General features: G+C 36.3%; 2 protein-coding genes across 6 annotated transcripts in view; both read left to right on the top strand.

The window, feature by feature from the left end:
• The window catches only part of LOC136851575 (uncharacterized), a 1000137-nt gene that overhangs the window by 924964 nt on the left and 60323 nt on the right, over positions 1-14850 (top strand). The window lies entirely within an intron of this gene.
• The window catches only part of LOC136851109 (probable serine/threonine-protein kinase dyrk2), a 98717-nt gene continuing 96038 nt past the window's right edge, over positions 12172-14850 (top strand). Inside the window, exon 1 of the mRNA XM_067125080.1 lies at positions 12172-12466. Within this exon, the coding sequence (XP_066981181.1) occupies positions 12172-12466 (295 nt within the window). The remainder of the gene's footprint in view (positions 12467-14850) is intronic.

Below are 14850 nucleotides of genomic sequence, written 5' to 3'. Positions count from 1 at the left end.
TGATTCTTACTGTTAAGTGGGATTAGTTTTTGTAAGTTTCAAATTGTACATAATTGAAAATTGTACCTCAGTAATTCGTCTGTAGCAGTTGTTGAGATTAGGTGAAGACGAGTGATGCTACTTCTTCTTCTTCTTCTGAGCAGTGAAATTGGGTCGTATTTACATCGAGAGCTAATTATTTTTTACGATGACGTTATATTTCACACTCACTCACTTAAGGGTTGTAGGCCTCATGCTGACCCATTGCCTTTCCCATCAGATTTCTGTAAGGTCGATTGAAAGTTTTTTTATCAACCCCCTTTTTTTATTGGGAATATCTTGAGTGTAGAAGCTTCCATGGCAGTTTTTATGAATTTACATATAGTTCTGCAATTTCAGTTTGATCATTAGGAATTATTTCTACGTTTTAGTATTTTTACTTATTTTTATAGACTATCGCAACTCTCAATATATGCAAATATGAAATAAATGCGAATTTTTACATTTTCCGCCCGGAATCCTGATGGTGACTGATTACCTTGTAGATAGCTTGATTAATTGCATCAGTTCGAATACGGCTATCATTCAGGTCACACGACACACAAAAAAGCCCTTTTGGCTTTCATATTTGACGCAGCAGAAGTAATTAACATCGCTATATCAATCCGCGAGGTGGCACTCCTCTTTGATGGAACTTCCAGATTTGAAATGTATGTTCTTTTTTTTCAGTAACACGCAACCCCTGTCTTTCTCCACGTGTAGTTCGGTAATGATTCAAAAGACAAATGCAAATATGACAATTTCCTGCCCTGTGGTTTTCAGCTCGTCACCCGAAATGGAAATTGGTCTGTTTCGTGATGGACTCTCGTCTGCCCAGTGATGTTTGACGTCATGACAGTTCGGTCGAATTTTCGTGTAGGATGGCCGGCCCAGGGCGTCTTTCTTTCCCTGTTGTTAGCGTTATCAATTGTCTCTCTGTCTCTTTCTTTCTAGTTTCTAGTCTTCGTTGTGCAGTTGGGAATAGTATGGGCTCACAACCGATAAACCTGAGTTCGATTGCTGAACCGGGCGAGGAAACAAAGGTATGGGTGCGGTTCCATAAAAGTCCAGGAATCATCTTTTGACGTGCGAAATGGGTTTGGTACCTACTTCATAGTTTGCTCTTGTAGGTTATTTGAGAGAGAGAGAGAGAGAGAGAGAGAGAGAGAGAGAGAGAGAGAGAGGAATAATTAGTATTCCATGAAGAATTATACCATCATGATTTGAGACAAGGCATGTTTATCTCTCTCTCTCTCTCTCTCTCTCTCTCTCTCTCTCTCTCTCTCTCTCTCTCGCTCCGTCAAAAACGAATCTAGCTCACCATCCAATCTCAACATTCATAGGTTGCTCATAATTGAAGAGCGCCTCTGTGCAGATGTGCACTTTCGCCGGGCCTTCGTTCGTCGTGTTCGTGCGGTTGACGCCAGATGGTGTCTTTCCAGCTTCTGTTCTCAAGCTTTGGGGAAGTTGTCTTGACTTCTGCGTCTTCGTCTTGTGTTTTCTTGAGTGGGAGTTCCTTATTCTGTGAGACACTTTTACTTTGCCGTTTCCTTGATTTTGGGAAAGGTGAAAAAAATAGGGATTGTTGTCCGGTGGCAATATATATGTATAAAAAAAGAAAGGTTGTCTTGTGGCTTTCACTAATGTTTTTAACTTATTCATACGTTCTTTAATTTTCATTTTTCATCGCAGATCTTTTTAAATGTCTAGTCCTTAAATACCTAATCGCAGGGCTGTATGAAAATGCCGTTTTTTTCCGTGGTATTATTAGTTCATTTTGGACTTGAACTGTTTATCAGTAGTTTTATAAACACAACCTTTACCTTTGTAAATATTAATTTTGTGAAAAATATTTAATACCTTTCCTTTTTTAAATATTTTAAAGTATGCATTCTTGTGGATTATCTTATCTTTACTAGGAAATCGTCATATGTGATGCGTTTTGAGCTTGCAGTTTTCAAGTTCTCAAACGTATAGGGATCTGGTTGCAACATTTCAAATAAGACATGCAAAATTATGAAACTCAACTCTCTCTCTCTCTCTCTCTCTCTCTCTCTCTCTCTCTCTCTCTCTCTCTCTCTCTCTCTCTCTGTGTGTCTGTGTGTGTGCATACACAGAATTCCAGTTCCACCCCGTTCTTGCGTTCTTGAGTAGGGCTTTGAGATGAAAAGCAAATCGGTGCCAGAAAATTAAAGGTGCTTATCCATTCAAGTTCATGGTTACCCCTCGTAGTTGACCCCCTCCCCACTCCCTCATCTTTTCCGGCATAAAATACAGCAAAAATTTCGCCATTTTTCCCCCAGGCTCGATTAAATTACCTTTTACTAAATTAGATTTCTGTTGCTAAGGGTCCGTCGACGGGACTTTCACTGATTCATTTCTGAGTTTATTTATTTGGAAATAAAGACTGTGTGTGAGGTTTCAATGCGCTTGACGAAAATGGAAAGGGATCATTGCCAAAGTTGTTTTTTAAAAGAATATCAACGATTTCGTGTAAAGTATTTTTTCTTTTTGATTTCAACATTGAGAAATGTCTATTTTACTGTGAGTAATATTGCAGCAGATATTGATTGTAAAGGTACTGATAATTATATTTCATCCAATAAAGGATGATCAAAGAATCATGAGGCGTTTTGGGGTGTTGGGGGTGGGACTGTTGGGAGTCATGCGTTACTTTGTCAGCATGAAAGAGGAAAAGTTATCTCTGTTGTTCCGTTGTCATGGCAACCAGGAGACACCCTCCTTTTTTTTTTTTTTTTTTTGGAGGTGTTTGGTAGCAACGTAGACGCCCATTTCATGGGGTTTTTTGTTTTACTTTTTCACAGTACTGTATTTCTTAATCTTTTTTTATTTTCACAATATAATATTTCGTAATTTTCGTTTTAAATGTTAACAGTACTGTTAACAATACGTTTCGTTTTTTCTTTGTTGACTTTCGCAATACAAAGTATTTTCTGTTGTCGTTCTTATCTGCTGCAGGTGAGCTTGTTATGTAATTAGTTTATACAGGTAAAAATAACCTCTTAAGTGAAATCATTTGGAGATTGTATATTGTGTGGTAATTTCTGATCACAATTTTATACAGCAGTGTATTAAATTATTTTTCCATTTTAGTTGGAATTCAGTGTCTTTATTATAAACATCCCTTTCAGGTGAACTTATGACATTATTTTTGTATCGTTAGTAATCATTTATTAAATGTAAACTCTTACCGAGATATATACTGTGATAATTTTTCTCAGCATCAGTAGGTTTTTCTTATAATGTGATTATAGCTTATTGCACTGCATGTTCATTACGGTGTTCCGGTAATTGCATGAAAAGGACTGTACTAGAACATTTTATAATCGGTTAGATCGGAATAGTAAAACTCGTCATCAAATCCTCGGTAGAACTGAACTATGGACTCGCTTGTTAAAATAACAGTGATATTACCAACATTTTACTTTTCGATTAATATTGTTTAGCCTTTCTAAATTATAACATTTCTTTAGACTTTTTAATTATACAGTATCTCTTGAAAGTAACTAGATTTACGAACTCAATTAAATAGCAAACCCTCCGAGAATAATTACGGTGACAATTTTCTTATTAAGGTACGGTACACCTGACTACAACGTCGTGTGTAGGAAAGCCGTGCACCCTCTCTCTCTCTCTCTCTCTCTCTCTCTCTCTCTCTCTCTCTCTCTCTCTCTCTCTCTCTCTCTCTCTCCAGTGTGCCATGTCATCTCTTAACGAATGTATTGGTTGGTCTGCTGGAGGCATTGTTGACATTGTTAATTGGAATTGAGCTGTCTGGCCAGTCCGTGCTGTCAATTATAAGATCATTTCCGAGTAAGGTGACTTTTTCCCCCTTTTTAATTTAATAAGCAAACATTTGTATTTTACTCATTTTTAGAAGGAGACCTTTTGGATTGTGACAATGCCTCGGGCGAATCGTAGCCAATGTTGACGTTCCGTTTGTATGGTTTTCTGTTTCGTTTATGTGATTAGTTTTGTAGTGACTTTTGGAAAAGAGTAAAGATTTCATTACCTTCTCGGATAATAAACATTCAAAAGTTCGTGAAGGTGAAGAGAGTTGGTACAGTTGGTTGTTTGGGAGTTCTTGGCGTGAATAAGAATGGAAACAAAAGAATCCTGTGGAACTGTGTTCTGTTAAAGGACCTGTTTGTCGGGAATGCTTGGATACCAAACACGAACGTTAATAGGTGCTCAAGGAAAGGTTGAATAATTAGAAAAAGCTTATTAGATTGTTAATGTAGAGGAGTAAACTTTACTGGCAGTATAATACGATCCTCAGCGAAATAACAATGACGTATATTAATAGGCACTTGAGAAAAGATTGAATATTTAGAAAGAATTTGTTAGATTGTTAGTATAGAGTAGTTTTTGCTGAGTAACAAACCTCAGTGGTATAGAATTAGAGTCAGCAAGGAGTGTTTGTAGGCATAGGTGCCTAGAATAAACGTACCGTTGACATCTTTCTTTTTCTCTTCTTCTCTGGAGCCGCCAGTGAGAAGACCGTACTCGATTCCCTGCCAGGGAAGAAGAATTAGGTACTTGGTAGTATTTATATGATTACAATAATTTACAGCCAGGGTGAAGGCTATGGGCTAACAACTGCATCCAAAAGATTGCTGGAAATTGGAAGTCTATAGTCTTCTAGAACCATTCCCCGCGGAGGAAAAAATACGTATGACTGCATACATAGACGCACGCGCGCGCACACCTCGCATACATACATGTATTATATATATATATATACGTATATGTAAATATATGTATATATGTATATACATATATATACAGTATATATATGTGTGTGTATAGAATTTGTATGCGTATAGGCTGAGAGTTAGGAGAAAGTGAATGGTTAGATTCATTCGTACAAAAGTAGCAGGCAGTTGCAAATGGACGTTTCGTGCATGCGCCAGTGCCGTTTCTTTAATCTGGCAAAGGTCACGCAAAAGGGCAAGCAATTTGTTAAGGGCGAAAGTCACAAATAAAAGGAATGAATGGGGGCCTTTTCTTAATGCATTGTTTACATGGCTGCTAAATTATACACTCCAGATTTCTTTCTCAAGATTGTTATGCCATTGCATCGATATTAAATACTGAAAGGGTGGTATTTATTTGAATAATTATATATATATATATATATATATATATATATATATATATATATATATATATATATATATATATATATATATATATATATATATATATATATATATATATATATATATATATATATATATATATATATATATATATATATATATATATATATATATATATATATATATATATATATATATATATATATATATATATGGCAACTTTAAATTTTTGGGTGACTACTTTTACTTCCAAATGTCAAGCAACTAATAACCCGTTAATATTAGTTTTACGTTACTTCAGGAATACAGTATACTATAAGGAATCATTCATAAGTGCGTCTACCCTAACCAGGGTTCGAATCCATGCCATTGACATTATCAGTTCAGATTTGGAGGTGACGGAGGGTGGAGAAGCCAACTCCAAGTGCATTTGGAATGAAATTGCTAACCCCACACCCTTCCATACTGTTGTGAAAGAGAAATAAAGAAGGTTTCAGGTATTACTTGATGGTCACCCGTCCAAGTGCTGACGAGGCCCGAAGTCGTTTAGGATTTTTGATCGACCAGAGAGAGAAGATCTTAACGTAAATTATTTGACATAGTGGGACAATTGGAGGTTGCAATAAATCTTTTACAGTAGGCTATAATAAGTGGGAGAAATATTACGAACCTTCTTTTCACATAATTCTCCAGGATCCATCCACGTCCTCCAACCCGACAACTCCCCTCCTTCCCATCAATCTCCCCAATTGTTGGAAGTGTCCTTCCACTCACTCCTACCGCTTGACTCACTCTCGCCCACTCACTCTCTCTCTATTGGTCACCTAAATCTCGTTTTATTTCTCCTTTTTATCGAGGTTGCCAGTTATTAGTTTCATATCGTTGGCAGGTACGCCGGAGAGCCTCTTATTTATCGCAGGGACTCTCTCTCTCTCTCTCTCTCTCTCTCTCTCTCTCTCTCTCTCTCTCTCTCTCTCTCTCTCTATAGTTATATATATATATATATATATATATATATATATATATATATATATATATATATATATATATATATATATATATATACACAGTATATATTAATGTGTGAGTGATTTTGGTCCCTGTGCCTCAGTAATTGACAACCTAGCTTCACCAGCGAGTTAACTCATGATGGAAAGCGGGTGTGTGTGTGTGTGTTTGTGTGTTTAGGGTGTTGGGTGCGTTGGCTGGCTTGGGTTCGTTTCATAAAAAAATCTATTGGGCGTCTGTTTATCTAATGTGTGTGTTTATGTGTGTGTGTTTGTTTAATGTTGTTGGTTCTGTTCTGCACAGCGTTTGAGATCAAGGAGCTGTCACGCCGTCTTCAAGTTCAATATATGACTTGGCTTTAATCCACTCCAACGATTTGGCTGCAGAGCATCGAGACTTTGTTTGTCCGTTTTTTCCAGATTTCTTAGGTTTTCATTTAACAGCTTGTGAGATTTGATGATCCGTTTTCCAGATTTATTCGTAAGCTTATGCAATTAATGCCTTTTGTTGCTTTTCGTATAAAACAAAACACTGTTTTTTAGAGCGGTTGTGGTGGCAGTGATCGTTTTTCTTGTTATTAATGATGCTTTTCTTTATTTAAATTTATAGAAACTGATGATAATTCTTGTTGAGTGCTTTCATGAATTAAAAAATCTTTAGGTTGCTTAGGTAAAAGTTATTTTTGTTCTTATTAATAAACTTTTAGCATATTCCCAGACGCAGCTACTTTTAGTATATTAGTAGAGCAGTTACTTTCATAGTTCTTATCGTTCGTTGATCGTTGTTTACAGCATATTGGTGCGAGGCAGTGCCCAGCGCAGACGTCTTTATTTCTCTTTCAAAGAGCACCATTCCGCCAAGAGATTAGCTCTTTGTTCCTGTAAGCCATTTATGTTTTAGGCAATTCCGGGATTTTTCTGTCTCCCGCTCATTATTATTTTTCATTCTCATATTACGTCTCATCGTGAAAAATATCGGTGTTTGCATCTCTCTCTCTCTCTCTCTCTCTCTCTCTCTCTCTCTCTCTCTCTCTCTCTCTCTCTCTCTCTCTCTCTCTCTCTCTTGTCCCTCTAATTACGTTTTGTTTTTCTGATGCATTTTCATCATTTTCATTTATTGCCGGCCCATCTCTCTTAATCCTTTTCCATAATCTCTTGAATTACCTGGCATATCTCACTGTTTGTCTTTTCCAAATTTTTACCATGCATCTGCTCCCCTCGCATCTCTCTGCTTGTTTCTCAAATGTTACCTCTCTCTCTCTCTCTCTCTCTCTCTCTCTCTCTCTCTCTCTCTCTCTCTCTCTCTCTCTCTCTCTCTCTCTCTCTCTGATATATTTGCGCTTTTAATGTTGCTTTTATATATTATTGCTTTGTGTTGAAAACTCCTTGCTCTGTATGCTCTTATTTATGTATGAACATGCCATTGTATCTCTCTCTCTCTCTCTCTCTCTCTCTCTCTCTCTCTCTCTCTCTCTCTCTCTCTCTCTCTCTCTCTCAGATTAGACAAGTAATGTCAAGGGAATATCGATATAGGGATGAACGCTGGTTTCTGCAGAGAAATTATGCGCTGGAAAATAATATGTAAGACAAGTAAGAGAATTCGTGGAAATAGATCTTTCAACAGGCTCTTATAAACATATATTTGATGATGTTTATGAAAACAATATTCTCATTCTGAGAATCGTGTTGAGATCAATGTATTGTCTTCATTTTATTTTAAACACGTTTTCAAAAACTTCCCTGTTAATTTGAGAGAAAATTCTAAATGCAATTTAATAAAAAGTTTCCATATTGTAAGATAATCAAGAAAGCTTCAAGAGGAGAAAATTTCAGAAGAAAGTTTCGAATAAGATTTCAGAATGTAAAATTATAGAAAATGGAAAGCCATTTTCTTAAACGAACTAAAGGAAATGGAAGAGTTTTCAGTTATGAAAGGAGGAGGATTGAAGAGTTCTCGCAACTGAACGAAGAAAATTGAGAGAGCCTTCTTAACGGAAGGAAGGACTCTTGAGTTTTCTTCTTGAAAGGGGAAGAAAGGAAAAGTTTACACAATTTAAAGACGGGATATGGATAAGTCGTCTCAAGTGTTCGCCGGCGAGTGGAGGAGTCGGCATAATTGAACGAGGAAAAATAAAAGATAGAACGAAGGAGAATGGAACAGGCTTATCTAACTGAACGAAGAAAAATGGAAGCGTTTCGTTACTGAGCGAAGTAAAATGTAAGAGTTGTCTTCACTTAGCTAAGAAAATAGAAGCGTCTTCTTACTTAGCGAAGAAAAATTTCATCGAGATCGTATGAAAATAAGCACTCATTTATAAAACAGAATTGAGATTCCAGTTTTGAAGACGCTATTTGGGTACAGGATGGCAAACATTTTAGAAATTTGGGTTTTTGGTACCACCGTAACATGGTAGATTCAAAGTGAATATTAACGAGACCCTTAACTTGTGCTCCTTCCGGAGGAGATGCTTACTACATCCTCCTAGGTGCTCTAGAAGATATCCTAGAACTATTAATAGGAATTCCTGTTTGCTCTTGAGAAATTCTTGCAAGCTAGCTCTAGCCTTTAAACTAAGTGATGATACCGATATTTCGTTTTTGGTGTTCACATCTTATTTGCGGAAGTTGTTATATGCTAAGTACTTTCAATTTTTCAAACTTTATGATGATTTATTTTGGATTCAAGAAAACTTTTCGTGTTGTATTTAAAATTTGTCCTTTTTACAAAAACTTCCCGTTCGTACAGTATTGCGTGCAACATGCATAGCTTACATCAATGTTGTGTGTGTATATTCACATACATCAGCGATAAATCCGTAAGTTATTTGTCTCGTTGAGCTTTGATAAAACTGTTAGCTTTTTCTTCCTTATCGACAATCTTCTTCAGGCTAAAATATGGGAAAAACTTGCGTACGATGTCGCTTTTCATGAAAGTAAATATGCACGTCGAGGAGACAGTCGTTACTGCAGATTTATCCCTCGTGTTTTTTGTGAGACAGTGTGTGCTATCATTTTGTTTATCTTGAGTCTGTTAAAGAAAACATGTTAACGATGTTTTATTTATCGTGTTAGGTAGCCATTTTTATATCTTTTTTTCATTTGTGTCTGAGATGAAAGGTGTGCTTTTAGTTGTGTGAACTTGAAGAAAAGTTGAAATTCACTTTTCTGTTCAATTTGATTTTTGTATCCTCTTGTATTTCATGCAAAGGAAGTACTTGAGCCTTGCTAGAAAACGCTTTTTTTTTGTGATTGTTTTATTTGCTTACGTATTTCTGTCTTCATTCCGTTATTCAGCGGAACCAAATTCCTGTTAATCCGATATCAAAAAAATCGAAAGAATTGCTTGATAGGTTTCTCTGATATTAATCTTGTATATCTTCAGACCTGAGACTGCAGCAGTACAATACCTTATTTGTCATTTAAACTTCCTTTCTGTCGAAACCCTTTCGTTCTTCAAGAAGCCCAACCCCGTCTTTGTGCTCATTACCTTCCCTGCACTTTAAACAATAACATTGCGCTCGCCGTTTCCGCCTCACGTGTGATCAAGGAGACGGCGGGCGTGAATTGCAATCTGAATTGCTGTTCGTAATTTCGCTTCCTTCTAACCCAAATGCCCTCCTCCCCCTTCCCCTTTTCCACTCCCTCCCCATAACACCCTCCAGCTGGGTATGTCTGGTACGTTCCAAAGTGGCCATATTTTTCGAGGCTTTTCTTGGTATAAATTTCTCGTTGAGTTCATTGGCCCTTTGATCGATTCTCCCTGTGAAACGCAAGTAAGGTTTCTCCAGAGCGAAAATTTTTTATTGGGTTTCTGCACGATAATTGTCTTTTAGTACGGTTTCTTCATGTCTAAGTCTCCTTTTCTTCCGTGGGCATGCGCAGGCCTTTCATTGATATCCAGGAAGTACTATGAACGCAGTGCGGTCGTTTTTTGCTAGTGTATTTTTACGTCATTGTCCATTTCTGCCTCCTGATCATTGTTCCGCTTCGCTGTCCTTTGTTCATTTGTTTGCCCGTCCGCATATCGCTGGCTCGTCTCGTATTTATTCGAAGGCAAAGCGGCATCCAAACTTGGGGTCTGGATTTCTTGAAATTTCTTCTTTTATTCCATGCAAAAACAACAATCATTTTTTTTCCTGTGTCCATACTCGTTTGTTTGCCAGGTCACGTGTTTCTGCTTGAACGTACTTGGAAAAATTATGAAAAATTATACATACATACATATATATATATATATATATATATATATATATATATATATATATATATATATATATATATATATATATATATATATATATATATATGGCCCCATTCCTTTGTAATAGAAGGACGCCCATCTGTATAATTGGTTTCGTACCCCAGAAGCAAAATATAATCGCCCCTCGTCCTTTGTTTCTGGGAATTATTTTTATCCCCCTTCATGGCATGTCGAATGTTATCTCGTTGTCGATAATGGATACTATGAAGTTGGTTTACCGTATGGTATAAATTTTGTTTATTTACAAAATGCCAGATATGCCAAGAGACAGGGGACTTGAGATAAATCAAAGGAAAGCAATAATATTGAGGACAAAGATACACAGAGGGATCAAATAACATTAGGTGGAAAGAAATTTAACAAGGTTGGGTCTTTCTTATATCTAGGAACAGTGATATTCGAAATAGGTTTTTTAGACGGTACTTACTGAAAGACTTATCAAACAACGGGCAGACGGAATAAGATTTGGAATTCAAATAGACTGAAATTGCGTATGAAATTAAGTTTATACATTAGTAAGATTTGTATTGCTGCACATTATACATTAGTAAGATTTGTATCGCTGTACGGATGTGAATCATGGTAGGACGATGAAAATATATCTAAAAGATTTTGTCGAATTGAGAATATGGCTTTAAGAAGAATGTTAGGAGTCAGGTGGCAGGGTAGAGTGGGGAATGATGCCGTAAGGGAATTTACAAAGTTCCTTATGTACATGAGATAATGTTGAAAGTTAGAAGGAGATGGCTTGGACATGCTTCCTTCACAGACCTTGAGAGAATAATACATCTTAGTGTTAGCTGAGCTCCTGTGGGAACCCTAAGAGGTAGAAGACCTAGACTTACTAGGATTAGAACTGTGACAAGGGAGAATGTGAGATAAGTGGAAACTGAAGCGCAGGAGAGGCATAAGTACTGGAATTACACGTGCGCGCGCACACATATATATATATATATATATATAATATATATATATATATATATATATATATATATATATATATATATATATATATATATATATATATATATATTTATATATATATATATATATAATATATATTGTGTGTGTTAGGGAGATATATATATATTTATGTATATATATATATAATGTTATATATATATAGTATATGTATATATATATATATATATATATATATATATATATATATATATATATATATATAATCTCCCAACACACACACATATATATACAGTATGTGTGTGTGTGTTTGCTTTAAGAAGGAATCTCTTTCCCGAAAACAAAATTATTTTGCATCATTGACCTGGTGATATTCCAGCGACGTTGAAAGTCAATAATGTGAAGCAAATTTGACAAATAAACAAAATTTTGACGATAGCCGCCACTCAGTATCCATATCTTCACCCCTATATTTTCAAAACCAATCTAGAATTTTTTTTTATTTTTTCACTTTATATTGAAAAGGGAGACTGGATCCCATTTGCTGACATAAGCGTTCCTTTTCTGTAGACATCTGATAGGGGGGGGGGAAACGCTTCAGCCAGCGTTTTAAGCCTGTTCTTCGGATCCTACGATCCTATGGAAGTGAGCTGATCTGGAAAGGTATTTTCGGCCCGAATGGCTAAGGAGGATACACTGGATTTTTCCTCCCAGATGGAAAATTCATATTGTGTTTATGAGGTTCAAGGTCGTTTTTAACTGAATTACATGTGCTTTTGGGAGCGAGTAAACTAGATTGAATGCCTTGATTTTAATGATAATGTAGTGTAGTAGTAGTAGTATGAGTAGTAGTAGTAAAAGTTGTAGTAGTGGTAGTAAAAGTAGTAGTAGTAGTAGTAGTAGCAGTAGCAGTGGCAGTGGCAGTGGCAGTAGTAGCAGTAGTAGTGGCAGTAGCAGTAGCAGTGGCAGTACTAGTGGCAGTAGCAGTAGCAGTGGCAGTAGTGGTAGCAGTAGCAGTGGCAGCGGCATTAGCAGTAGCAGTAGCAGTCGCTGTCGTTGTAAAGGACTTCGAACCGACAAAGAGGAGTCCTTCTTTCTTTCATCTCCTGGGAAAAAGGCAGAATCATATTTTGCGGGCAAGTCGGAGCTGGACGAAAACGCGTTACGACAAATAGTTTTGTGAACTGCGGAAGTTTTAGTTGGAGTTTTATATCCTCTTGATTTCTCTGGCGTCTGTCAGCTATTTCAATATCCTGCCCGTGAGTGCTTTCGCCTGCCTCCGGGAAATTGGAGGTGAAATGAAGACCAATTTTTGTTTTTCCCCAGTACTGCATTCACGCTTACACGTTCTTTTATTTATATTTATTCATTTATTTATTTATTCATTTTTTTTGTTCGAAGGATTTGTTTTCTGAAATGATTCGTGAGAAATTCATTGAAAACCAGTTTTCTTTTAAGTACTGCATTCACGTTTACTCATTTTTATTTATTTTTCTTTCGGAGGATTTGCTTTCCGAAATGATCCCTCCTGAGAAATTAAATGAAGACCAATTTTTTTTTCTAAGTACTTCATTAACGTTTACTCATTTTAATTTTTTGTTGTCCTGTTTTGTTCGAAAGATTTGCTTCCTAAAGAGATTCATGAAAAATTAGAACCAGTAACTCGTTTTTGCTTTGTAAAGGCTTTCACATTTATTCATTTTTTTTAATTTTTAGAGAAGAATAAAGTACAAGGTAACTCATTTTAGTTTTCTGTAAAAGAAAACTATTGTTCCGGCTTTGTGCCGTATGCACTTTATTCTGTCCGCCCTCAGATCTTAAAAACTAATGAGGCTAGAGGGCTGCAAATTGGTATGTTGATTATCCACCCTCCAATCATCAAACATACCAAATTGCAGCTCTCTACCCTCAGTAGTTTTTATTTTAAAATTTAGCCATAATCGGGCTTCTGGCAACTATATAGGATAGACCACCACCGTGCCGTGGTTGAAGTGTCACTGGCCGCAGCTCATACAGAGTTATACCGAGACCACTGAAAGATAGATATGTTTTCGGTGGCCTTGATTATACGCTGTAGCGGCTGCACAGAAAACTCGATTGCGCCGAAGAAACTTCGGCGCATTTTTAACTTGTGTTCTTGTAATGACACTCACGCTATATAATTTTTTTTTATTTTAACCTGTAACAATATAATTAGTTATTGAAGACCAGTAACTCTTACTTCTCGGTATCGACTTTCGTATTTCTAGTGGTTATTTTTTATTTATATTTTGCCAATAATTTTTTAATATGTAATTCGTGTATTTTCTTCGACGCTTGTAATTGTCATGATGATTTATTAACCCTTTAGTTTGCACATTTTTTCGGGAACTTGTGACCCTTATTTTTATATCTTATTCGGTGTTTTTTCAGAATTTTATCAGAAACCTTTATTATTGAAAAGTTTGGCTCCTAGCGATGTTAACGAAATGTTATTGTATTTTATGTCTGGTTATCGGGCGTGCTCTTGGATACAACTCTTCCTTCCCGTATTTCATTTACTTTGGTCACTTTTTTTTTTTTGGGGCCAAAAGCAGTTAAACAAAGTCTCTATTCCAACTATTTTTCGTCCTTAACATATACACATATTTTTCTATACACAAAATTTCTCTCTCTCTCTCTCTCTCTCTCTCTCTCTCTCTCTCTCTCTCTCTCTCTCTCTCTCTTTTTCTCTCTCTATTTTTTGCAAGTAAGAATAATAACCGGGTTTTCCATTGTTGTCCTTTCTCTTTAAGAGCAGGCTCGTCCACTCCCATGTCTTCTCGATATAACCTTTGTAGTTATATCGTGAAGTGTTCCAGTATCTTTTGTGGCCCGGTTACTAAGTGATATATTCAAGTATCTTTTCCTGCCCCTTTCCCCTTAGGCTATTTATAAAGCTAACTTCGGTTGATGTAACTTGATATTTTAATGTTAAGAAGTCTTTTTTTTTCGCTCTCCTGGGAAACGTGGAAAAAAGAGCGGAAAGTGAAAAAGCTTATCACTCCTCTTTTTTCAGTAATGGTAAGAGTAGGGGATAAGTATATCGCTCTAGAATTTTTTTAAAAGCAAGAGTAGAATAATACATGGTTCGAGGTTTCTTTGTACTGGTTGTAAAAAAGTTTACTGGTCAGGTTTAATAATGTAGTGGCATTATTAGTAATTTATCTTTAACCTCTCGCTCCATTTATGCTGATGAATCTGACGACGAAAGGTGTGGAAACTCACTCTCTCTCTCTCCTTCTTCTTCTTCAAAATGGCGTCACAACTAAAGTAGACATCTTTGTTATAACATAATCAGATGTAGAATTTTCTCAGTTACCAAACTAAACTCTCTCTCTCTCTCTCTCTCTCTCTCTCTCTCTCTCTCTCTCTCTCTCTCTCTCTCACAACTAAAGTAGACATATTTGTTATAACATAACCGGATGTAGAATTTTCTCAGTTACCAAACTAAACTCTCTCTCTCTCTCTCTCTCTCTCTCTCTCTCTCTCTCTCTCACAA

The sequence above is a fragment of the Macrobrachium rosenbergii genome, chromosome 23 (genome assembly GCF_040412425.1).
Source record: "Macrobrachium rosenbergii isolate ZJJX-2024 chromosome 23, ASM4041242v1, whole genome shotgun sequence".
In the NCBI taxonomy this organism is placed as follows: Eukaryota; Metazoa; Arthropoda; class Malacostraca; order Decapoda; family Palaemonidae; genus Macrobrachium; species Macrobrachium rosenbergii.
Note: the sequence above shows the minus strand (reverse complement) of the source record. Positions and strands in the feature narration are given on the sequence as shown.